At 48.0% G+C, this 26,198-nt stretch overlaps 1 protein-coding gene across 2 annotated transcripts in view; it reads left to right on the forward strand.

Moving 5' to 3' along the window:
- LOC111141458 (ZFP64 zinc finger protein) overlaps positions 1–26,198 on the forward strand; it is an 87,776-nt gene that overhangs the window by 52,229 nt on the left and 9,349 nt on the right. Inside the window, exons 1-3 of one of the 2 annotated variants that reach the window (XM_022494038.1) lie at positions 15,574–15,679; positions 21,587–21,736; positions 22,013–22,075. In XM_022494038.1, coding sequence (XP_022349746.1) covers positions 15,574–15,679; positions 21,587–21,736; positions 22,013–22,075 — 319 coding nt within the window. Of the gene's footprint in view, positions 1–15,573; positions 15,680–21,586; positions 21,737–22,012; positions 22,076–26,198 lie in introns of those variants that run through there. The other variant, XM_022494036.1, reaches the window with a different exon arrangement.

Consider the following 26,198-nt stretch of genomic DNA (forward strand, 5'->3'; position numbering starts at 1 on the left):
AAAATTAATACATGCACAGAGTAGAAAAATTGAAACATTTCAATGTGGTATCTAATGGAAAATTCTTCTCCTTCCCACACCAGATTCTCAACTCCCTTCCCCAAAAACAATTATGTGCTTACCCATGCTTGTATATATAGACTTTGTTTCTTTTCTTTGTTAATTAACTAAGATGGACCTTTAATCTACATAGTGTCTTCTCTTTTCTCTTTTTCTTCCATTTAACGATATATCTTTCAAGACTTTTTCCACAAAGTTTATTAAGCACCTACTATGTGCCAGGCACTTTCTCTACACAGCAAGCACCCTGACAGTTTGGAATAGTTTCACGCCACCATCCGGGGCTTAAGATTCAGAAATCATTCCATACCAGCTCATGTGTGACTAGTTCATTCCCTTTTTTTTTTTTTTAAGACTTTGTTTTAAAGTCATCTCTACCCCCAATGTGGGGCTGGAACCCACAACCCCAAGATCAGGAATCATAGCCTCTACCAACTGAGCTAGCCAGGCACCTCTAAACTAGTTCGTTCTTTTTTTTTTTTTTTTTTTTTTTTTTTAAGGTTTTTTTATTTTAGAGAGAGAGCTCAAGCCCGCAAGTGGAGGGAGGCACAGAGAGAAAGGGAGAGAAAGCAGGCACTGCACAGAGCCTGATGCGGGGCTCAATCCCAGGACCCTGAGATCATGATCTGAGCTGAAGGAAGACGCTTAACTAACTGAGCCACCCAGGCGCCCCAAAACTAGTTCCTTCTTAGAGGTACTTTTAATCCAAGGCTTAAATGCTTGTAAGACTCAGGTGACAACAAAAATGTGGGAAGTATCTGCAGTGAAAGCTTGGCCACCAGACATCAGGAGATCAGAAGCCAGAACTAGTTTATCAGTTCGGGGAATTCTTAAGTATTTTCTCTGCCATAGATGAGACTCAGATATCCCACATTTATCCCTTTGTTTCATTTTCTTTTCTCGTGACTCTGCACCTCGTCCTCTATTCTGTATCTTCGACATACCCCTAGGCTTCTCCCTAGGCTTTTTGGGTTTTCCTGATTCCAGGCGAGGGGAGCCCCTCCCTGGTCTTTCTCAACGGCTTGATCAGATATCGACACTTTTGGTTACGAGCAACAGGAAACACACAAAAACTAGCAGAAGTAAGAACACTTCTGGGACAGACACTAGGTAGTTTCCAGAACCTGAGAAAGAAACACAGGGGTCAGAGCTGCTCCAAGGACCTGGAGACCTGGGGACCTATGGCAGGGAGGTGGTCTTGTGTGTGTCTTCTTTCATGATCGTGCCCATCGTGGCAGATCTTTGCTTGGCTTTATTCTTTGCTCCTGCAGACGGGTTTTCTGTACATGGCAGAAGGATATGGTCACAGACAACTCCAGCTTAACCCCATCCCATTCAACCAACCCAGAGGGATTTCTCTGCTCTGGTATAGAAATAGTCCAGGAATGGTTCTCCACTGAGGCACGTGCCCAGTGCTAGAGCAGCTCTGTGGTCTGGGGAACTCAGTGAGCTAGGACTAGCCCATCCTGCCCACTGACCATTGGTAGCTTTCTAGAACTAGCTGTTGGTTCAAGACCTCTTGGGGAGCTTCCTGGGAGTCATCTGAAACGGGCTCCGTACTGGAAGAAAGAGTCAGACCACTCCAGACTGGCAGATGGTAGGTTTAGTAAGCAAGGGAACTTACACGACACTTGTCTTGGGAAACAGCCGCAAGATGAACAGATGTCCGTACTGTCCTGCCGAATCTTAAAGTCTTAATTTTTTTAAAATTTTTAAAGATTGATTTATTTATGAGAGGTGGGGATGGCCAGAAGGAGGGACAGTCTTAAGCCACCTCCGCACTTAGCGTGGAGCCCAGCACTTGGTCTTCTGACCCTGAGATCACAACCTCAGATGAAACCAAGCATCAGACACTTAACCAACTGCACCACCTAGACGTCCCTTAAAAATCTACATAGAGGCCATAACTGGTTCAGTCATGTACCACCCAGATGGTCTAAGCACCACATCACTCTCTCAAGGCTATGTCCTTAGGGCAGCTTCTGGGAGCTGGGAAGGTAAGCAGAACCCATATTTCAAGGATTGGGGAGAGAGTAAGGAGCCTCCAGTTGCTGGGGTCCAGCTCACAGATCAACCAGTGGTCATATCCTCTCGATGACCTCCCCCAACCCTGCCATCCCACCACAACTAGCTCCCCAAAAGAAGAAAGGTCGCGTTGTCATACAAAACCATAAAGCTTCACTGCGGAGGCCTTGAGCCTCTGCTCCCTCTAACTACCTCCTTCCCTGTGCATCTCCTGGATGATCCTTGGGGATTCACTGTGCTCCCACCTCCAGCCTGTATGCTCCAAATGGGGCCGACACACTCCCTTCATGAGGGGAGGGCATGGTCCCATGTTTGGCCAACCCAAGTACTCCCTGACCTTGGTCAAAGACACGGGGCCAATGCGAGGCTCAGCAAAATCTTCCTAAAGCAACAGAAATGGTTGCTGATTTCAACAGAAATCTTTGATAGTAAAGATTTCAGGGGTAGGGGGCCATCCAGTCTCTGTTACGGTTCTAGCATAAAAGCAGCCCTAGACAATAAACATTGGCAAAGGAGCCTGTGTTCCCACAAAACCTGTTTTCAGAAACAGGTAGCAGCCCAATTTAGACCATAGTTTGTCATCTCCTGGTCAAGAGGATGGGCCTATGACCCAAGACAAGGCAAGCAAGCCTCACCAGGGCTGAAGTGAGTCTCTAGGTCTAGCCAAGGAGGAGGGGATTAGCCAAGAGCAAGGACATGGGGAGGCGGGGCTCCCCGGGAGCGGGGTCAGATGCTGCCCTGCCCCTGAGAGAGGGGCCTGAGAGCAGGCCGACGCACAACACAGCTGTACTGACAGGAGCCCAGCAGGACCAAGCCGGCAACATGTTGGAGCCCCTGGACGAAGCCAGAGCTGAAATGAAAACGTCCTCCTAACCTTGCATTCTTGGGCACAAATTATTATTTTTTTCCTAAGGGAAAAAAAAGGAAGGGTGTTTTGTTACTTGCAAGCATACAAGCCTGATTATTAGACCCTCCATGACAGAAACTGAGTCAAAGGAAGCCTGGGGTATCACTAGTAATTGATAGAAAGAGTCATTTTTCATTGACTGCTCCGCTCCCACTCTGCCGAGCATGTACAGCGGCCCTCAACAGTGGACAATGCAATAATGCTCTTTTTACAAACGAGAAAACTAAGGCCCAGAAATAGTAAATCACTTGGGGGCACCCGGTGGCTCAGTCGGTTAAGCGTCTGACTTCTGTGATGATCCTGGGGCCCTGGGGTCAAGGCTCATGTGGGGCTCCCCACTCATCGGGGAGTCTGCCTCTCCCTCCGTCCCTCCCCCCACCAGGCATGTGCTCTCTCTCTCTCATATAAATAAAATATAAAAAAATTTAAAAACTTATATTGGAACCATTTGTTCCAAGCTGTAGAGCTATGACTTGACCAGTTCTGTCTTAGATATTTCTGAATATTCTTTAGGCTGCCTTATTCCTCAATGAGTGTCTCTGGTGAAAACATCACACATTTTAGTTCTTTGTACACTTTTTTATCAGCCCAGCCCCTCAAGTTAAAAACATTTATCATATTGATTGGTTGATTGATTGATTGACTGATTGATTTAGCATCCATAAGCTTGTCAGGCATGCATACTTTTTTTTTTTTTTAGGATTTTATTTATTTATTTGACAGACAGAGATCACAAGGAGGCAGAGAGAGAGAAAGGGAAGCAGGCTCCCCGCCGAGCAGAGCCCGATGCGGGGCTCGATTCCAGGACCCTGGGATCATGACCTGAGCTGAAGGCAGAGTCTTTAACCCACTGAGCCACCCAGGCACCCCAGGCATGCAGACTTCTTGTGGGTGAACTTTACCAGATCCAGTATTTTCCTTACAACTTTGAGAGGAAAGCAGCATGGATATTTACAGTGTCGACTTCTTAGGTGGTAAAACTGAGGTCCAAAGTCATAGGTTCACCACCAATCAGGCAATGCCAAGATTCACCATCCCATCCAACTTCCCCGTTCCATCTGCAGCCTGGGACTCATGCCCCTAACAGAGCAGGGAGAGAGCAGCTGGGGGGCCTCACACCTTTCCAATATGGGAAGTGGTTTGACATCCCCCAGAAGTGAGTGCGGCAGGAGTAGGGCTCCACCAAAACCCGTTCACTCTACCCCAGCAACCAATGTGTTCCTTTTAAGACTAGAATCACTGATGTTTTTACGAGCACTTTCATGAGTAATTCACTTATTCACAATGTCCAAATAGCAAAACAAAACAATTTAGGATGGTATACATTGAGATGTCTCTCCCCCAGCCTGTGGAGTTCCCTTCCTGGTCTGTACGGGTAACGCTTTCCTTCCTTCCTTCCTTCCTTCCTTCCTTCCTTCCTTCCTTACGGGTAACTGCTTTCCTTCCTTCCTTCCTTCCTTTCATTCTTTCTTTCCTAATTCTTCTTTCTTTTTGGTTTTCTTTTGCTCTTACTGGGGTGTCCCCAGTAGCAGACCCTGAGACAAGGGTTAGAGAGCAAGTAGCTTCTTTGGGAGGTGATTCCCGGAGAGGACCATAGTGGGATGGGTAGAGAAGAGAGACCTGAGAGAAAGAGCTGATATGGAGTGTGTTACCAACGCAGTCACCACCCCGGGCTTCTGGACCTGGCTCCTGCTGGGAGCCCCTGGGAGGCAGGAAGGAACTGATGCTTCGGAGTTAGGCACTGTGGGGCAAGGGAGCTGAGGTATTTATTCACCCACGCCCAGCATTTGCTGATTGAGAGCCGCTCTTGAGGTGGCAGGAAGAGATGACCAGCCCATGTCTTTCAGGCTCCTGCACAGGTGGGCAAAGGGGACGCTGGCCAACAGAGAAAACCCTCAGGAAAATAATGCAGGTACTGAGAGCCAGAAACCAGTCTGGCGGGCACCAAGGTAACAGGGGCGAGGGGATACAGGGGGTGCGCTAGCAGCCATTACTACGCTCTAGCCTTCCAAGGTCTCTTTATACAAACATAAGCAAGTAGGAATATACTCCTCCACTATCCCCTACCCTTTTGCTTCCCTTGCTTTTTTCACTTAATATATTCAGAAAATCTTACCATATGAGTATATAGATTCCTCATTCTTCTTTTTCTTTTACATAGTATGTCATTATGTGGCTTTACCACAGTTTATTCAGCAAGTGACCTGTAGACAGACACTTGGGGTGCGTCCTGGCTTTTGCACTGTCCGAGAGCTGCAGTGAGTAATCTTGCCGAGGGGTCATTTTGTGACTGTGACTATGTCGCGGGAGGGTCAGTTCCCAGAAGCCCGCCAGGGGTTGGTCGGGCACACAGCCACCCTGTTAGAAGCCACAGTCCCAGACTCCCTTGCAGCTACATAGGACCACATGACTAAAGTCTGGCCAAGGGGACACAACCAAGAAGTGGCACACACACCCTCTCTGGATCACTCTATCAAAGGCAGCTGCTTGCCTTCCTCTCGCTCTTTGCTCCTTCCCGTGGACCGGATCCCAGGTGTGGGTGCTCACCTTGAGAGAGACGCTCCAGGGGACAGTACAGGAAGAAGCTAGGAGTTGGGTTCCTGGGTAATCTCTTGGAGCACCATCCACCAGAAATAACCTCCTGTTTTATCCGTCACCTTTATTTGGTCTCTGTTAAAAAATCTCAAAGCACTAGCCTAACTAAACACAGGATCACACGACGGCTGCATTATAGTACTGCTGAACACCGAGGGTTCCAAACACAGCCCCCTTCTGTCTGTTTCACGGATGCAGCCCCAGCATGCCCAGCACGACGTGGGTATTAAAGTCGATCACATTTATAAATAACTGTTATTATAGTTCACAGTTTTCAAAATTAGTGTCACGGGAGTAGGTGGACAATTCAATAGTGATTATCAGCGACAGTCTTCATTATTTACTGTTTGTCGATCCCTTTAATACATTCCCTTTTATTATTTTATCTTTTTATTATTTTTATTTAGTTAGTTAGTTTTTAGAGAGAAGGAGCTTGCGAGCAGGGGGTTGGAGGGTCAGAAGGACAGGGAGAGAGAATCTCAAGCAGGCCCCACGCTCAGCACGGAGCCCAGCACAGGGCTCGATCTCATGACCCTAAGATCAAGACTTGAGCCAAAACCAAGAGTCGGTCGCTTAACGGACTGAGCCACCCAGGTGCCCCACATTCCCTTTCAATGCTCAGGCAAACCAGCCGAGGTAGGTAGGATTATTATCCTCGTTTTACAGATTGAGGTTCCAGAGGTTAAGAGACTTGCTCAAAGCACGCGTGTGTGGCGAGCGGGACTCTGGCGAGATGCACGCAGAATGTGTTCTAACCCAGCCCCCAGCATGGGGCGAGCGTCTGTGAGTGTCCACTGTTCTCACTGTCAGAGTCATTTCCTGGCCAGTGTTGCTGTTTCTCAGGTGAGGAGAGGGGAGGTAACCTTCACCTTTGTCAGACCAAGTCTGGGATCTGCCTCTGGATGTGTCCGTGGTTGAACAGGGATAGAGGGGAAAGGAGAAGCAGGAAAGGGTTGAAGGGGTCCCGTTTGCCATACAAGACCCTTGCATCCCCTTCCCATGCCTCCCCTGCCTTCCTGCCGGCATTACCAGCCCACCTCCAGCCAGACTGAGGGTCCTCAAAAGGGCCATCCCTTTACCTCCTGGTCTTGGCACAATCGGTCCCTTCTGCCTGAAACCCTCTTCGCCTCACTTCTCCAGCTGCCCAAGACCTACTGGTCCCATCCATCCGGGGTTACGAACCCGCCTGCTGCAGGAAGCTTTCCCCGACCGCCATGCGACCCTTTCCCACACGGTGTGTTATACCTGCCTCTTGACTTACGCTCCCTCCTCGTCCCTCTGTGACTTCCTTCAAGGCTTGCTTGCTGTTGTACTCCTAGAGGTGAGCAACCTCACGACCAGATGGAACCCAATTCATGTTTGCTAAACGGATGGCCCCAGAGCAAAAGCCCTAATAGACAATGTCAGAGTCAGGGAGACTGTGTGGCCCAAGACACAGAAACCCTCAAAGAACCCGCGGGTGACGGGTGACAGTTGGTCCGGGTGATTCCGGCGTTGTCATAAAGGGATCAGAAATTCACATTTCCTAGGACGAGGGAAGACAACGGACAAGCCCAGTTCTGCCACACCCTCCCCCAGGTCTAGAAGCTTGGTTCCTTCTTCTGGGACCACATTCCTTCAGAGTTCGGGAACCACCAAACCTGTAGGAGCCAGCAGGTGGATGGGAGGCTGTTTTCTCTGTAAATAAAGGGCGCTGATCCGTTCTGTCGCCCACACAGTATCCTCCAGGAATTCATCTCAGCGTTTCATATTCTAATCCGGGAAGGGGAGGGGCTGGGGTGTGGGAGCAGAAAGGAAAGAAGAGGAAGTGAAGACCGGGTAGTGATTATTAGCATTTTCAATGAAGACCGTGCCCTAGTGACTTTTTAACGAGTTCCTTTTTTCTTTTTTTTTTCCATTCTCATTTTAAAAGTCACAGACGCTGATGGGAACCTAAGTTGATATGGTCACATCAGAAAATAGTTTGGGGAGTCCCTAGGAAAGTTGGAGGGAAAGTTGGGGGTGAGCCTGTGCTATGACCCGTCTGGTCCTCCTCCCCCACGCACTGCTCGTCTCATACTTACCATCTCACACTTATTGCACACAAGAGTCGGGGTGGCAGGGGGGTGAGGAGTCTTGTTAAAATGCAGATTCTGGGCGTAAGGCAGCTTATTCACAAGAACCACGGAAGCTGTGTAGGAATGTTCACAGCGATGTTGCTCATAATTACCAAAATGGAAACTACCCTTTGGCAGTGAAGGTATAAAATGTGGTAAATTCGTGTGGAGCTTATGCGAGAGTGAAAATCCACGGCAGCTACCTACAACACCAGGGTGCGTCTCGCAAACTTAAAGAAGCGATGGAAGGAATACGAGCCATGCGGTTCCAAAAGCGGCAAAACTAAGCAACATTATTTAGGCGACAAAACTACTTTTGTTGTTTTTTAATTGAAATATCATTGATGCACAGTGACCAAACTGTTTTTAAGTAAGAATTACACAAAATTCGAGCTAGTGGAAGAAGGTGGCAAAAGGCAGGAGAACCTAATGGATGGGAACATGCGAAGAGTTGCTTTGGTACTAAGAATGTTCTAGACCTTAAGTTGTTGGTGGTTACAAGGGTGTTTGTTTTAGTCCATAAATTGCACATTTGGGTTTTATACACTCTTGGGGATGTGCCAAATTTTATGATTTGAAACTTTTTAACTTAAGAGAGTGCCAAAAAGTGTTTATCAAGGTGTCATTCAGACAACTTCTGTCCTGTCCCCAGGAATAATTCTTATTACCAGTCCCCCTTCTCCTCTGCATTCACGTGTGTCTGTATATCTGTGTGCCTGTGTGTGCCTGTGTGTGTCTGTGTGTGTTGAATTTCATAGAGAGATGCTGTTATATATGTATGTTTTTACTGTGCTATTGTGTGTATGTATGTATGTATGTATGCATGTGAAACACATACATAACCACAATAACATAATTTGTATACAGTTCTTTCCTTTGAATATTTCGCTTAACATTTTTTTAAAAGATTTTATTTATTTGACAGAGAGAGAGATCACAAGTAGGCAGAGAGGCAGGTAGGGGGCAGGGTGGGGGGAAGCAGGTTCCCCACTGAGCTGAGAGCCCAAGTTGGGGCTCCATCCCAGGACCCTGAGATCATGACCTGAGCCGAAGGCAGAGGCTTAGCCCACTGAGCCACCCAGGCGCCCCTTAACGTATCCTGAAGAACATTCCATATCATTCTCCGTTATGGTCATACAGAATGTATTCCATTGTATGACAGAACCATAATTAATTATTGCGGGAATTCAATCCTTTTTTTTTTTAAAAAGGAGATAACACTAAGGATCACGTCTTCTTACACAGACACTTCCAGGCTCTCCAGTCCTTCCTCCGTCAAGCCACTACCCGGCCACCATCTTGCTCAACACACAGCCAGTGTGTATCCTTCCAGCACCTTTTATTTTCTGGATTTTCACTTTCACCATTGAAAGCCTATATGGATTTGAGTAGGTGTTTAATTCTGACCGTGTGGAACTTGGTTTTTCTTCAGTGCAGTGTACCTGGAGCTCTAACCGTGCATGTGTACATAAGTCCGCACGATTGCTTTTGTTTGCAAACAAAACCACAGTTTAACCTGGCCAGTCCCCTGTTGTTGGGCTGTTAGCCTATTTCTCAATGGTGATTTGTTTTGTTTTGTTATGTTTACCTTGACAGTGCTGTCGCCACAGACATCCTTGGACACGCTCCCTTGTGCGCATGGACAGATGTTTCCCTAGAGCACAGATGGAAAGCAGAATTGATAGATCACTGGCAGGGCACATTTAAGAGGGGATTGCTGAATTGCCCCCTGCCGTGGCTGTAAACACTCGCGCTCCCACCGGCAATGCATTAGGAGACCAAACTCCCGGCGCGCTTGCTAACGGTAGATGTTACCAGCATTCTTAATTTTTATTGATCTGATAAGAGTGGAAAGAGAGGAATTATGATTATTTAATATTCATTCCCTCATAGTTATTAAGGCTGAATACCTCTTCATGGGTTGGTTGCCCAGAATCTGCTTTTAACAACATCACCAGGTCATTCTTCCACACAGGAAGAAGGTCTGAGAGGCAGTGAAATCACAGTCTGCGCCTTAACAAGGTCCCCAGGTGATTGGACGCTCATGTTAAATTTTGAGACACGCTGGAGTCAGAATCTGCATTTAACAAGGTCCCCAGGTGATTCTCATGAGCAGTCAGTGTGAGAAGTGCGGGGTGGGGAGGAGTAGTCGGAGCATAGCATTATGTGCTTTTCGCTAATATGGGTGTTTCATCTTCCCTGTTCAGACAAGATAAAAAGGGTATTTCAATTTATTTTAACTTGCATTTCTTTCATCATAAGTGAGCTCAGACTTTTTTTTTTTCAACTTTTTACAAGCCTTTTTTTTTTTTCTGGGAACCAACTGGTCACTGATGCTTCTTACTTTGCTTCAGACATGCCAGAGCTGAGCTTCTTAGAGCCTTTGCTCGTTACCTCCTCCAGAAATGCCCTCTCTCTGGCTCTTCCCATGGCTGCCTATTACATCAGGTTTTAGCTCAAATGTCACTTCTACCCAAACTCGGCTACCCTCCTCTGTACCACCCGGTCACTCTCAGTTCACATCACCCCATGTCATCTTGATTGATCCATCCTTATCTGAAATGAGCTCATGCCCTCACTCATTCATTCTTTCATTCGTTCTCTGGCTGCCCGGCTGGGTCTTGTCTGTCTCGCATTATCAATCTGTACTGCACACCTGGTAGAGAGCCAGGCAATAGTGTGAACTCAAAAAACTACCAGCTGAAGAAATAAATTCCTGGCAGAGAAAGAAGTTTTTACACCCTCTCTGGGAGTCATTTATACCTGGATAAACATTCATTCATTCATTCATTCCTATATCCATAGCAGAGAAAGTTAGAAAGGACAGAGGTCAGATGAGCAATGCCTTTTTCTCTTAAAGAAGAAAGCCATTACTTGAGCAATATTCAATGAGTCCCTTTGAATTCCTCACTTAATATACATATATTGGGGCTCCTGGATGACTCAACCGGTTAAGCATCCAGCTCTTGATTTCTGCTCAGGTCATGATCTCAAGGTTGTGAGATCGAGCCCCACGTCGGGCTCTGCACTGTGGAGCCTGCCTAAGATTCTTTCTCTTCCTCACCCCTCCCCAACTCCCCTCCCCACCCCCGGACTCATGCTCGCTCTAAAAAAATAATACAGGTATCCTGAAACTGGCATGAAAGCATAGAAAATCTGCAACTCAGAAGGGTTGGGTGAAATCAACACGGGCTTGTTTGCTTCCAATTTATTTCCATGGACAACAATATCTGTGCCTAGTTAATTGGAACCACCAATTCTGAATGAGTGTGAGCTATTAGTATACATGGTAACTATTATAGTAAACTAATACATGTGCTCTGTTATTATAAATAGTCATGGTTGACACTTAGAGAGTACAGCCTTGACACTAGACATTGCTCTTTGTCCTTTGCATAGAGAAAATTTGTTCATTTCTGAAACCGTCCTAGCTATATTGGCACTGCCATTTATTGATGACAAAACGGGAGTACACAGCAGCTTTCCCAAGGCCACACGGTCACAAAGCCAGGATTCCAACTCACATTGTTCCCAGAGTATATGTTATTTACATTTTACTGCCTCTCAATCTTTAATCAATCTTCAATCTAAATGCTTTATAAAGAGATCTAGAGGAATAAAGAGAATCTTGTATAATTCAGAGGTGCACCGTGTATCTCTTGGCAAAAGACTTGAGTTATCAAAATTACAGAGAGTTTCCATTTTTCCTTTAAAAAGGGACAAGCGTTAAAAATCCGACCTTCTCTTGAAAGGGACTACCTAATAAGCATTAAAAAAAAAAAAAATCAGGGGTACCTGGGTGGCTCAGTTGGTAAAGCAACTGCCTTTCGCTCAGGTCATGATCCCGGAGTCTCAGGATCAAGTCCCGCATCAGGCTCCCGGCTCTGCAGGGAATCTGCTTCTCCTTTGAACTTCTCCCCTCTCAAGCTCGTTCTCTCTCGCTCTCTCTCTCTCTCTAAATGGATAAATAAAATCTTTTTAAAAAATCAGGATGAAGATGATATAGAAAGAATGAGAAAGTAACTCATTTCTAGAGAAACATCCTGTGGTGAAAATATTTTGAAAAGCATGTTTGGCCATGGTTTTCCTTGCTCTGTGATTTTGTTGCTGAAGGACAATGAAAAGGAGGCACCTGGAAAAACCTCATTCTGCATGTTTAAACTTAGCAACAGAATTTTCTGATCTGTTTAAACATTGTCCAAATACAGTGCATTTGAAATCCATCTGTTAAAGATGTTAGTAATGCCTCTTCAGTTTAATTGGCAAAAGCCCCAGGTTGATTATCAGGGAAGATGAAAATTTACGAGCTGGATTTCAAAAAACCGTCAACTTGTGTAATTGGTGAATGGGATTGGAGGAAAATCATGACTTATCATCGCCAATGAATGATACCCTTCTTTCACTTAGATCTCTAATCTATGAGTCACATATATATCATATATAAAATAATTTTTATATATTTTATATATTACATGTAATATATAAAATAATTTTTATATTTTATATATAAAATAATTTTTATATATTATGTATATATTTCCTTTTTTTTTTTTTTTTTAAGTAAGCTCTATGCCCAGTGTGGGGCTTGAATTCACAGCCCCTAGATCAAGAGGCTCATTCTCTAACGACTGAGCCAGCCAGGCATCCCTATATATATATATATATATATATTTTTTTTTAAGATTTTATTTATTTGAAAGATAGAGATCACAAGTGTGCAGAGAGGCAGGCAGAGAGAGGAAGGGAAGCAGGCTCCCTGCTGAGCAGAGAGCCCGATGCGGGGCTCGATCCCAGGACCCTGAGATCACAACCTGAGCCGAAGGCAGAGGCTTAACCCACTGAGCCACCCAGGCACCCTGCTGTCCTTACTTTGTGAAAAGCAATTTTTGGTTTGTTTTTTGCTGAAGACATACATACAGGGAAAATGCAAATCAAGACCATAGTGAAATGTCATTGTATATTAAGACATCTGTATATTAAGACATCTGATAATACCGAGTATAGGAAAGGATGTGGCCCCACAGTATTTCTTACTTTGCTGGTGGGAATGTACATAGGTGCCACCACTTTGGTGTAATCTCTTAAACAGTCACCTACAATCCAAAAATGTGTACATTCACTTAACCTCTGACACTTTTTAGGAGGATCATAGATCATACCCACATGATTCAGAAAGACCGGGATACAATTCAGGCGCCCATCGACAGGAGGACAGATGAATAAACTACTATTTTCACACCATAGAATATAACACATCAGTCAGACGAAAGACAGTGACAGCAATTTGGTGATTTTAGCAATATAACAAATGAGGGGGGATTCCTAGAAAATTATATACCCTTTTAAAGCTCTTTAAAAAAATTGTGTATTGTCTTTTGGGGCTTTTTAAAAGATTTTATTTATTTGAGAAAGAGCATACAAGCAGAGGGAACAGCAGACGAAGGGAAGCATGTTCCCTGCAGAGCAGAGAGCCCCATGTGGGGCTCCATCCCAGAATCCTGGGATCATGACCTGAGCCTAAGGCAGATGCTTAACTGACTGAGCCATCCAGGTGCTCCTAAAATTGTTTTTGAAGATTACATGTAGATGCAAAAAGGCTTGCTGAAAAGATGAAGCAAGTATGTGGGGTTTTTAGGCAGATGGCTGTAGGAGAGAGACGTAGGTTATGTGTATGCTCCCAGCTTTGGGAGGTGGGTTCCCCGGTATTTATTAGATCCTAAGAAAACTGGGAGCAAACAAGCAGCCAAACAGACATAGCCAGCAACGGATCAGTAATGACCAGGTGTCATGTACCAAGGGTTAATCCAACTGTGTGCACCTGAGCTGACAAAACTCTATATAACTATTAAGTATACAGACACACGTACGCACCTCGGGCGGTATAAAGGAATATCAGATATCTCCCGTCCTTCTGGCTGGGTTCGCTTCCCCAGAGGCACCCACTGTTCCAGCTTATCCAGTATCCTCGTGAGACTTTCCACAAGACAGGATAAACATAAGCACAGACCTATGTTTTCAAATGGCTTTCTGTATAGGTGTAGCTTACACGCACATCCCGAAGAAAAGCTTAAAAGTTTCTTTAAAAACAAGAGGGGTTCCTGGGTGGCTCAGGTCATGATCTCAGTGTCCTGAGATGGGGCTCTCTGCTCAGCAGGGAGCCTGCTTCCCCCTCTTTCTCTGCCTGCCTCTCTGCCTACTTGTGATTTCTCTATCAAATAAATAAATAAAATCTTAAAATTAAAAAAAATAAAAACAACAAGAAAGGGGGGGCTCTAAAATTTAACCTGGGGCCACTTAGCTGGCTCAGTGGGTAGAGCCTGCGGCTCTTGATCTCACGGGGCTGAGTTCAAGCCCCACCTTGTGGGGTAGGGAGTACTTTTCTAAAAAGTCGTCAGTAAATACATAAATATATAATTAAATAATTTAACCTTAAGTGACATCACCAGGCATTACACAACCATCCCTAAAATCCATACACCATGTGAAATGGAAGTTGGAGAAAAACAGCTGAGTTTTTGGAAAAATGTAAAAATTGTCTTCTCGCAGGCCTTGCCCTAGCATATGCTAACGGTAGCCCCGCAAAAGGCAAGTTATAGCGGCTGTTGAACCCCCAAGGGGCCGCCCAAGCCACAGGTCAAAGGTCAGCAAGGACACTGTTAGAAACACGGACTCAGGCCTCTGCCCCCCAAGGATTCAGACCGGAACCTGGGTCTTTTCTAGTAAGGGCCCCCACGTGATTCGCAGGTTTGGATAAGCTTAGGGCATAGCCCGGCCTTAAGCAACTCCCCAGTTTGTAGAAAGTAAACACCTGAGGGATGTAGGTGGCTTCCTTGCTCCCTGTTGGATGTCGTTCACCTGGTGCAAGGAGGGTCCCCCTCGGGTCTCATCAAGGTACCAGCCAGTCTGAGCATGAACGCCAATTAGCTCAACCACTCCCCCCAGGACCACGCCTCAGTCACCTGCTGGGCGGGCCCACGCCCCTGTTGGCGGGAGGCTTCCGTGCGTGTGGTCCTAGACCCGGAGCGTCCGAGTCACCGCGCGCGAGGGATGGGGTGCGGTTTGGGGGCGCCTTATAGAAATACAGATTTCTGGGCTCTGCCGCCTGAAGCCAAAACTTTCGGAATCTGCGTTTTTAATGGGCTCTTCAGCAAAGTGGTTCATCGGCAGTTGGAGGCTCTCTGGCCTCATTTAAATTTTAAATACGAAGATGGTGGAGGTCGTGCTTCTCAACCTTGGCTGCACATCAGAATAACCTGGGGAGCTTTAAAAAAAAACAACACCAATGCCCAGGTTTCGGCCCAGACTAATTAAGTCAGAATCTATAAAAACACGGCCTGTGCCACAGCCGTGGCAGTGGCATCGCCTGGGAGCTCGTTAGAAATACCGAAGCTCAGGCCCCCACCCCAGACCCACTGAGTCAGAATCTGCATTTTAACGAGATCCCCAGTGAATCGAGCGCACATCAAAGTTGGAGGCGAGCTATGCTTCTGAAATTTTAATGGGCAAACGAATCACCTGGGGATCTCGTTAAAATGCAGACACGGTTTCTCAAACTTTAATGTGTATGCGAATCACCTGGGGAGCTTGTTAAAATGCAGATTCTGATTCAGCGGGTCTGGGGTGGAGCCCGAGAGTCTGCATTCCTAACGAGCTCTCAGGTGGTGTGGGCTGCAGAGGCGCGGACCACTCTTCCCCCGGACCCCCGAGGTCTTGGCTCCGGGCCAATCAGCCGTCAGGGTTCTTGATAAATCGCCCCGCTAGGCTGAGGAGCAGAATTGCCAGGACATGCGCGCTCCAGCCGGGGGGGGGGGGTGATTTCCGAACTCCGGGAAGCGGTTGTGGGAGGCAGGCCACTCGCAGCGACTCGCCGGGGGCCGCGCTCTTCTCGCCATGTCGCGGCGCAAACAGGCCAAGCCTCAGCACCTCAACTCCAAGGAGCCGCAGCCCGCGCGCCGCGAGTTCGCCGAGGCTGGTCCCCGGGTGGCTGGGGTCCCGGGTGAGTAGCGCCGCGGACGCCCCGCCTGGCCGCTGCCGGCAGTTTCTCGGACGCTCGGGGGGACCCGCGCGGGTGCGGGGTTCCGGGCGTGGAAGGGCGGGGGAAGCCTCCACCTCCACCTCGAGTGCTGGGGCTGGGACCTCGGCGCCCTCGCCCAGCGCCTTTGTAAGTTACACCTCCTTGTAAATTCTTCCTCTTGGGATAAACTGTGCCGCTCCCCGCAAACGCTGGTAAATCGTGGTTTTTCACCCAAACACGCTGGGAGGATGCTCCGAGACCCCTTCCGAGGGCCCTCTTCGCGGCGCGCCGGCGCCCGCGTCCCCGACCTCCTTGGTGCTGGCCTGGGGCGGCGCGTCTAGAAGGTGGGCGTTCGGAGACCCGCGTCCGAGCGGGGGGAGAACGTCTGAGTTTCCGCCGGGCGCTGGAGCTAGGTGCTGGGGAGAAGGCAACAGCGATGAGCAAGCAGACAGAATTCGGGTTCTTCTCGAGTTTACGGCTGAGTGGGGTCGAGAAAAACGGCCCTCGAGACAGAAGGGGGAGGCGTAAGGTGCGTTAGGGGTGAGCGGTGGAAGCAAAACCTCACCAAGCTGGGAAGGGATAGATGCGGCAAGGGGGGAGGGGGCATTTCGAATGCATCGTCCAGTGAGGGCCTCGCGGAGGTGGGTATCATTGAGTAAAAAACCCGAAGGTTCTGGAGGAAAGGCTTGGAGATGCCGGTGGGGCGGGAGGGGCGCGGCGGCGGCGGCGGCGGCGGTGGTGGTGGTGGAGAACATTCCAGGCAGAGGGAACGGCAAGTGCAGAGGCCGGGGACGTCAGCGAGGCTGCAGCCTGGGGGAGGGGGGCTAAGGGCTCCAGGTGAGGACTTCCCTTTAACTTTAAATGAGGCTAGGGAGGGAGGAGTGTGCCACGGTCGGACTTTGCGGGCTGACCTGGCCGTCAGGGGGCTGGTGGAGGTGGTCCGGGTGACGCCCAGGGGCCCCGGATTACCCTAAACCCTGAGGGTAGTATTTCTCACCCTGTGGTCAGCCGAGCCTCGGTTTCTGAACAGCCTGCAGGTACGCAGCTTCGCGAACTCGCTAAATTCCTCAGTCTACCCTGAGGCACCGCCCCCATTGGAATTTCTGGGGCGAGGTGGGGGGGGCCGGAATCTGCATCTCTAAGGCGCTTCCCTTCTGATTATCTTGCCTTCAGATTAAGATAACCTCAGTTCCCACTAGGTCTCCTCTCCCTCCCTCTCACCCACCCCCGCGGTTAAGTGATAAACCTCCTAGTTCTGGGTGAACTTTTTTCTCCCTCTGCCCTGCCTGCCCTCGGCCTAGAAAGGGACCCGGGGGATCTCGGGTCTCTGCCGTAAGCCTCAGATCTCCAGTAGTGCGGGTCGCTGGGCTTTGATGACCACACACCCAAGGAGGTAGTGGAGGGGAGAAGTATAATGAAACTACTTTAGAAGTAAGAGTACCTAAAACCAAAATTGGGCTGGATGGAACTACCATTCACCAAAAGACCAGACCTGCCTTTGTCCCCAAGGACTATAATGGACACAGGTTGAAATGAGAGGGTCTCCCTGGGGGGCGGGGGGGGGGGGGGGGGGGGCCCTGCTGATTCTCTGCAGAAGACGAACTGGAGAGGTAATTGGGGGTGTTGAATCGTGGGGGGACGCAATTATAAAAGACAATAGCCTGAATGACCCCTAGCTGTTGCTCAGTGCCCTGGGCTCCTTTTGTTCTTGTCTACATGGCTGTGAAGACGCCTCCAGGTTTAGAAGGCTTAGGGTGTTCTCCATTGTGAGGTACTCCGGGTGCCCCCTGTGGGAGCAGGGCACAATCAGAATTAAGCACCAGCCATCCCTGGAGAGAAAAAGCAACCCTCCATCTGATGTGGGTTTTCCTCCTGCATTTTAGGTCTGTCCGGCTGATCAAAGGCCCACCTCCTTTCGAGTTTGTCTAGGCTTCCCCTCCACCCCCAAGGTTAGCAGGAGTGGGCTGCTGTTAATTTGCAGATGGCTTTGCAACTCAGGTTTTGGAAGAAATAAAATGGAGCGGGTCAACTGGTAGACTTCAGTCATGATCAGTTTGTATTTAAAAAAAAAAAAAAGGTAACCTTATAAAAGCTACAGTGGTTGTTCATAGGGTTAAAATGCCCTGTAGGGGCATTTTAGGGTGTAAAAAACTGTAGGGGCACCTGGGTGGCTCAGTGGGTTAAAGCCTCTGCCTTCAGCCCAGGTCATGATCCTAGGGTCCTGGGATCGAGCCCCACATCAGGCTCTCTGCTCAGCAGGGAGCCTGCTTCCTCTTCTCTCTCTGCCTTCTTGTGATCTGTCAAATAAATAAAATCTTAAAAAAAAAAAGAAAACTTAAAAAAAAATGCCCACTGTACTACACTGGGTTCTATATGTGGCCCACCCCCTCTTTCAGACTAGAAGGGTCTCTGCCCCAGCTGCCCTGTTTTCAGGGAAGAGTAGGCCTCCAGACTAGCTTGGTTTCCGGGGTATTTAGAAGTAAGGAAGCCTCCTTGGGAGACTTGGGAGGTCCTCTCCTTGGGAGGCCCTTCATGGCCCTCCATGTTCAACCTGGGTGACCCTTTCTAGCACTGGATTGTTCTTTAGGATTTTATTTTTGAGGGCGCCTGGGTGGTTCAGTGGATTAGGCCTCTGCCTTGGGCTCAGGTCATGATCCCAGGGTCCTGGGATTGAGCCCCATGTCAGGCTCTCTGCTCAGCAGGGAGCCTGCTACCCGCCCCCCCCCCCCCCCCCCCCGCCTCTGCCTGCTCCTCTGTCAAATTAAAAAAAAATTGTCTTAAAAGACTTTAAAGATTTTATTTATTTGAGAGAGAGAGTATTAGAGGGGAGAAAGAGGAAGAAGCAGACTCCCCGCGGAGCTGGGGGCCTAATGCGGGACTTGACCCCGGGATTTTGGGATCATGACCTGAGCCGAAGGCAGTCGCCTAACCAACTGAGCCACCCAGGCGCCCTAAAACAATTTTATTTTTGAGAGCAAGAGCACGAGCAGAGGGAGAAGGAGAAGCAGGCTCTCTGCTATGCAGAGAGCCCAAGGATGTGGAGCTAGATCCCAGGATCCTGAGATCATGAGCTGAGGGCAGACGCTTAACCAACTGTGCCAGGAGCCCCTGGATAGCCTTTTTTTTTAATCACTTTAACCCATCAGTCTCTTCTGCCTGGTTCCAAGTTTTTATGGCACAGTGCATTTCCCTCCCTTGCAGAACCCGGTGGCTCGTGTACACACATCAGTGAACAAAATGTTCATATAGTGTTATGTACCAGGTCCTCTTACATGTACGAAAGGACTTAACCTTCACCTAAACCTAGGGGATAAGGGCCATGATCTACATTTTAGATGTGGAAATTGAGGAACAGGGAAGTTGAGTAACTTCTCCGTGGCCTTACAACCTCACTAAGATTTCACTTTTCAATCCTCCTTGGTTTCTCTAGGATCAAAAATCCTTAAGAGTTTGATGGTTTTCTTTAATACAAATTGCTAAGTGTAGTGCAAGGTTTGGGGTTTTCCTCTGAGGGGCACAGTGATGGGCTTCATTCCATTCTGGCCAGTGTGGGTTCTGATCAGCTGAAAACTTCTAGCCCTGCAACCTTCATATCTGAGCCAGTTTCCCTTCTCAGAGCCGAAGGTTTCAAAAGTGTGGCTCCCAGATCAGCATCAGTGCGAACTTGTTAGAAACGAAAAATACCAGCTCTACTCCAGATCCATTGAATCGGGAACTCTAAAGGTGGAGCCCAAGCCACCTGAGCCTTCACAAGCCCTCCAGGTAATCCTGATGCACCTGTTGGAGATGCATTGCCTTGGCATTGGCCTAGGAATCACCTGGGGATCTTGTTCCAGTGCAGACTGATTCTGTTGGCTGGGACCTGAGGTTCTGCATTTCTAACAAGTTTCCATGTTATACTGATGTTAGAGCTCTGGGGACCACCCTTCAAATTGCAGGGGTTTAGAGTATATGATGGAATCACGGGGCCTCAAAAGTGCAGGTTCCTGGCATCTACCCTTAACCACCCCCCACCCCAAGTTATCCGGGGGTGAGCACTGGAAAGCTGCATCTAAAACCCACAATCCAAGTGACTCGGATACAGGTATAGGGGCTCTCCTGGACATTTTAGGATGTTTAGCAACATCCCTGGCCTTTACCCTCTAGATGCTACAGTCACTTATGTGTGTGCACATAGGACCATCAAAAATGTCCCCAAGCATTCCCAAATGTCCCCTGGGGGCAAAATGACCCTTTGTTGAGAGCCCCAGGGTTAAGTCACTTGTTCAAACCCTGTTAAGGGGCTTTGAGCACCACCACTATTCAGGTGGGAACTCTGCAATCTTATATTCCTACATAGTGTTTACAAGGCACAGGCTGACGTACTGAGAATTTACACCATTCTAACCCTGCTGCTCTGCCACGTAAACTGAGGCTCAGAAAGGTTAAGTTTCAGTTAGCAAGTAGCTAAGTGAGGCCTGTGTCTAAGAGCTAAAGCCCACGCCAGTGTGTTCACTAGCTTCTCATAGTAAGAGGTTTACCTGGACAAAACCTCTCCCTGTAAACGGAATCCACCTTCCCTACCTGGAGCGAAAACCATCCCAGCCTTTGGCCTCTAATTTATAATTTATATACTAGTCAGTATCTTTTTTTTAAGACTTTAGACATCGACAACCCCTTTTTATTCCTTGGATTTAAATCTGTTTGGAGGGAAATCACTTTGTAATCTTTCAGGAATGCTTGGGTTTTATTACAGAAATTTTTAAACCTCCACGTTAGATTGAATCACATGAAACTATCTGACCATTTTGGCCCACAATAACATCAATTCCAATGATTCTACCATAGTAACAAAACATGATGCATGAACTCCCGTGTACCTGGGGCTGGGCTTCAACAATTAATCACACGTGGGCAGGCTTGTTTCTTCTGTCCAGCTCTTCCCCTGCCCTGGATTATTCGAAGCTTCATCTTCACCTCCCCCTCCAAAAAAAAAAAAAAAAAAAAAACTTTAGTGTTCATGCTTGTTGTGGTCTTCAGTGGCTCTTAAAATATGTTTAAATCAGGATCCAAGTGACCTCTGGATACTGCAAGTCATCCTCTCAAGTCTTTGAGTCTGGTTTTCAACCCCCCCGCATCCCTTTTTTTTTTTTTTTTAAGATTTATTTGTCGGCACCCACAAGCAGGCAGAGTAGCAGGGAGAGGCAGAGAGAGAAGCAGGCTCCCCACTGAGCAAGGAGCCCGATGTGGGACTCGATCCCAGGACCCTAGGATCATGACCTGAGCTGAAGGCAGTGGCTTAACCCATTGAGCCACTCAGGTGTCCCTCCCCCTCCATCTTTTAAGTGATTTGCTGAAACAGTGGCATTTTGTCCAGGAGACCAGTGGTGCTTGAAGTGTGGTCTGTGACCTACTGAATGGAGACAAAACAAATTCAGAAATCAAGTAAGCTTTGAAAAATAGCTTAACCTTGCAGGACCAGCCTTCTGTCATCTCTAATGTTGTTTGGTCTTACTTCATTTGTAATTTGTGTTATATTTTATAAAAATAGCAGCCACTGATAGATTGGAAAATCTTTTACAAACTTTTTTGCTAGGTCACATCAGAAGCCACTGTTGCAAAGTTTTGCAGCCTGGGTCTTGCCAATTGGGTCTGTCCCGTTTCCATGTCCCTGGTTCCCTGTATTTTCTGGAAGTTGGTAGTTCAAGAAAGGACTTCTTAAGGCCAGAGCATACGTGGCTTTCTATTTTTAATGAATTTGGGGGAGGGGGTCTTTTTTTTCTTTTTCTTTTTTTTTTTTTTTTTTTTTTTGGAGAGGTAATTGGAGGGAAAACAGTCCTGCTTCTACTGTAAGATTTACTATGGTGGTTGTATCTGAGAAATTAACCCTTCTTTTTGTGTCCATTTCAGCTTCAGAATTAGAAGATAATGTTCCCAAACCAACGTGTCCCTCCACGGACAGCAGTGATGCCCAGAAAGCCCCTGCCTTGGCGCTTCCCTCAGAGTCCAAGGAACAAACGGTGACGCTGGGAGAAAGGACCTTCAACTGTTGCTATCCAGGTGAAACATGAACTTGGACGCGCGGACCCTCCCCAGGCAGGTGCTGGCGGGCGGGCTCTGACCAGCTCACCTGCAGAGTCCTGGCGCCCGCCCCCCTCCCCCCCCCCCCAGAGTCCTGGCGCCCGCCCGCCTCCCCCCCCCACTCACCGCGCATGCGCAATGCATCCTAAGCATCCTGTGGCGTCTGAGCTCCCGGGGACTTCCCAGGTCTTCAGGTTTATGGGCGCTTCCTTTTTGAGGCTCTATTTTGAGAAAACTTGATTTTTTTTCTTCTAGGTTGCCACTTCAAAACTGTCCACGGCATGAAAGATTTGGACCGCCATCTGAGAATCCACACGGGTAGGTATCCATTCCTTTGTTGGGAACTTGAATGTTGAAGGAGGTGGCTGGGAGTTGGAGCGTGCTGGCCTCCGGCGCTGCGCCGGGCGGAAATGGTCTGCGGGGTGGGCTGCGGCCTCAAAAGTCCGAAGCTAGGGGGTGCGTCCGGGGAGAATCAGTCGTGGGGATGGGATCATGGCTGTTCTGAAAGACTTTCTGAAGAAGGTTCTTGCCTTGAACTGCCAACGGTGGCTAAGTAACCAGACAAGACCAGGAACATTCCAGCAGGGGGAACAGCAGGTGCAAAGGCGTGGAAGGTGTGCGCTAGTTGGGGAGGTTGGTGAGGACAGGCTACAAAGAGGCGTAGATAAGGTCCTGTGCGTCTGGGTGGCTCCGTGGGTTAAGCGTCTGCCTTGGCCCAGGTCATGATCCCAGGGTCCTGGGATCGAGCCCTGAGCTGGGCTCCCTGCTCACTGGGGAGTCCACCTCTCCCTCTCCGTTTGCCCCCTACCCGTTTGTGTGCTCTTGCTCCCACAGGCTCTGTCTCTCACGAATCTTTAAAAAAAAAAAAAAAAAAAAAAAAAATACTAAGGTTGCTTCTTAACCGTTCCTTGAGCAGCCAGCTACTGAGAATAAGAGAAATAAGATATGCTGTAGCAAAGGAATTTCCATGATGTATAATCAAGGTCTGCACACTACAGCCTGTGAGCCAAATCCAGCCTGTGGAGCTCATTTGTCCTCTGTGGCTGCTTTGGCCCCTACCATGGCGTTAAGTCGTTGCCAGAAAAATCTGCGATGGACAAAGCTGAAGGTGTTTACTATCTGGCTCTTTACAAAAACCTTGCCTACCTATTGGTCTCAAGTGTAGACCCTGTATGAGTCTGTAGAAGTTAAGATTGTGGTCTCTGGGGTGCCTGACTGGCTCTGTCAGGAGAGCATGCACCTCTTGATCTCCGCGTTGTGAGTTCAGGCCCTACATTGGGTATAGAGAGAACTAAAAAATAAATATAAAAAATCAGGGGGCGCCTGGGTAGCTCAGTTGATTAAGCATCTGGTGGTGATTGGGTGGTGATCTCCGGGTCCTGGGATCCAGCCCAGCATGGAGCCCTGTGCTCAGCAGGGAGTCGCTTCTCCCTCTGCCCTTCCCGCCACTCATGTGTGCTTGCATGTGTACAATCTTTCCCTCTAAAATAAAATCTTTAAAAAAAAAAAAAATTTAGGGGCGCCTGGGTGGCTCAGTTTAAGTGTCTGCCTTCAACTCAGGTCATGATCCCAGAGTCCTGGGATCGAGTCCCAGGTCGGGCTCTCTGCTCAGCCGGAGTCTGCTTCCCCGTCTCCCTGCAGCTCCTCCTGCTTGTGCTCTCTGTCTGTGTCAAATAAAATCTTTAAAAAAAAAAAAAAAAAAAAATCAATCTGTTGGCTCTTACAGAAACCAAACCAGGCGGCTTAAACATAACCGAGTTTCTCTCGAGTACAACTTAGGGAGTACTCCAGAGCTGGCAGAGCTGGCTGTCGCCCTTAAACTATAGCTTCATCTCCAGGTACGAGGTAACTGCTCTGTTAACTAGTGGAGAGCAGAAGTGGGGAAGGGGGACCCTCCCTTAGGCCATGCCCTGCCTCGCCCCCAGCAGCATCCCTACTGGGATTGGACCCACCTCGGGCATCGAGGGGGTGCTGGGAAGTGGTTTCCAGAAACCACTAAACTCGGGAGCTCCAATGGGAGGACCACTTTCTGGGCGATTAGTAGTCTCCGCTAGAAATGGGAGTCGTGCTGTGCAAATGAGAGAATGAAGGGTCCTTTTTGCCAGGAAAGGGTAGGTCATAAAGGGCCTTCCAGGGAAGGGAATGTTGATCGTCTCCTTGAAAGACCAGGCTGCCGGGATGAGGTCAGCAGAAGCCATCTGAACAAAGGAGACCCCACCATGGTGACTGGCTAAGGCAACCTCAAAGCCGGTGGGTGGCTCAGTCCCGTCCCCCCTCAGCTGGGCGATGCTACCGCCACCTAGTGGGTGGGGCCGGAGGTGCCTCCAAATCCCTAGGACGCTCAGGTCAGGCCCTACCACAAAGAATTCCCAGATCCCTAAATGTGAACAGTGCCGTGGTGGACCTAGAGAGATAGGGGGTGGCTTAATATTTTATTGGAATAATACAGTACATGATGGGGATACAGAAAGTAGGCAAGGCCCTGTCCTTGGTGGGGTCAGATTCCTGGGTACAGAAGGGGCGCAGACAGATGGCTTCTCCAGCACTTACTTGGGCTGTTTTACCGTGTCCAAGGCAAATGCTCTAGCTGTGAATATTTTAACTGGTGAAAAAGGGGGGGGAGGGGACTTAAAGCATCTCTCCCTCAGGGCATGACCCAGGAGTAGGATCCCTTGTGATTAATAATGAGACCCAGCTATGGTGGTTTAAAGCCGAGATATTTGTCTTCACCACAGTCCCAGTCGGGTATGGTAGCCCATGGTTTTGGGGACTCTGGCTCTTATGTTGTTGCTTAACATCCCAGATGTGTAGCCCATGTTGGCATGGTCTGAGCTGGCTTACTGACACCCCTACCCCCCATTTAAGGTATGAGAAGTTACCCGTCACTTGGGTTCATGCCTGTTGGCCTGGAATGTCTTCACATGGCCATTCCAAGCTGTGGAAATGGAGGCTGGGAGAAAAGTCTTGACTCTGGCCACATGCCCAGCTTCTAGAGTGAAGGTTCTGCTTACAAGAAAAAGCACGGACGCCTAGGCCGAAGGGCATCCCGGACCGAGCTGTGAGAGGCGGGAGGGTGCTATGTACGGGTCAGCTTTTGAGGCTTAGGCTGGACTTTTGCCAGATGGATACCACAGTGGTTCTCAAAACACTGCTGTGATCCTTTTACATCTAAAAATTGAGATCTCCCCCCACCCCAAGTTTGTGTTTTATCTATAGTTACTGCGCCAAAAATTAAAACCGAACTTTAAAATATGTATGCACTTAAAAATAACAGTAAGCCAAGGTGACCCGCTGTCTCAAGCGGTAAGGCTGGCAACTCTTAATCTCACGGTTGTGAGTTTGAGCCCCACGTCGGGTGGAGAGATTACTTAAAATTAAAAATTAAAACATAAGCTCCTTATAGCAGTACTTCATGAGAAGTAACTACTTTCCCCTAAAAATGTGACCAGTGGTATTATCTAGACCTTTGCAGATCTCTTGAAGTCAACTGGGTTCTCCCACCTGCATACAGTCCGTTGCCGTGTTTTGAGTATCTGAAGATAATCTGTTGCCTCGCGTGTGGTTGGAATGGAATATTTTGGATAGCCTTTTCCGATAATTTTTAATATCCTACCAAAACACAACAGAGGGAAGTTTCTTTAACTTTTTAAAGATTTATTTTAGAGAAGGAGCGTGCAAGTGGGGGGAGGGGCAGAGGGAGAGAGAATCTTTGAGCAGACTCCCCACTGAGTGCAGGGCTGGACACGGACTCAAGCCCACGACCCGAGAGAAAACAACCTGAGCGGGAACCAAGAGTCAGATGAGGACTGAGCCACCCAGGTGCCCCCAGGGTAGTTTCTTTTTTTTTTTTTTTTTTTTTTTAAAGATTTTATTTTTTTTTTGACAGACAGAGATCACATGTAGGCAGAGAGGCAGACAGAGAGAGAGAGAGAGAGAGAGAGAGAGAGAGGAGGAAGCAGGCTCTCCACTGAGCAGAGAGCCCGATGCGGGGCTCGATCCCAGGACCCTGAGATCATGACCTGAGCCGAAGGCAGAGGCTTTAACCCACTGAGCCACCCAGGTGCCCCCCGCCAGGGTAGTTTCTTAAGGCTCAGTTGCTGTATAGAATCTGGAGCCATATCCACAAACTTTTCAAACTGATAAAATCCATTGTTCTGTTTACTTTTTGAATGGCTCTTAATCATGCTTTTTTTTTTTTTTTTTTAACTTGTCCTACATTGGCCACTTGGAAAATACTGGTTTAGCAATGTACATAAGCCTTCCTAATGTTGATCCATTTTACAATAGGAAAAAAAAAATCACTTGTTAATATTCCCAATCTCATCAGAGAAATCTAAAAGAAAGCTGCACACACAGGGTAGGGGATAGAGGTTCGGAAATCCTAACTTTTTTAGAGCTGAGATATTACTGCTGTAGCACTGTAGGCAGTCTTCCCTGAAAT

Source organism: Enhydra lutris, unplaced genomic scaffold (genome assembly GCF_002288905.1).
Source record: "Enhydra lutris kenyoni isolate GAN:26980312 unplaced genomic scaffold, ASM228890v2 scaffoldscaffold6, whole genome shotgun sequence".
NCBI lineage: Eukaryota > Metazoa > Chordata > Mammalia > Carnivora > Mustelidae > Enhydra > Enhydra lutris.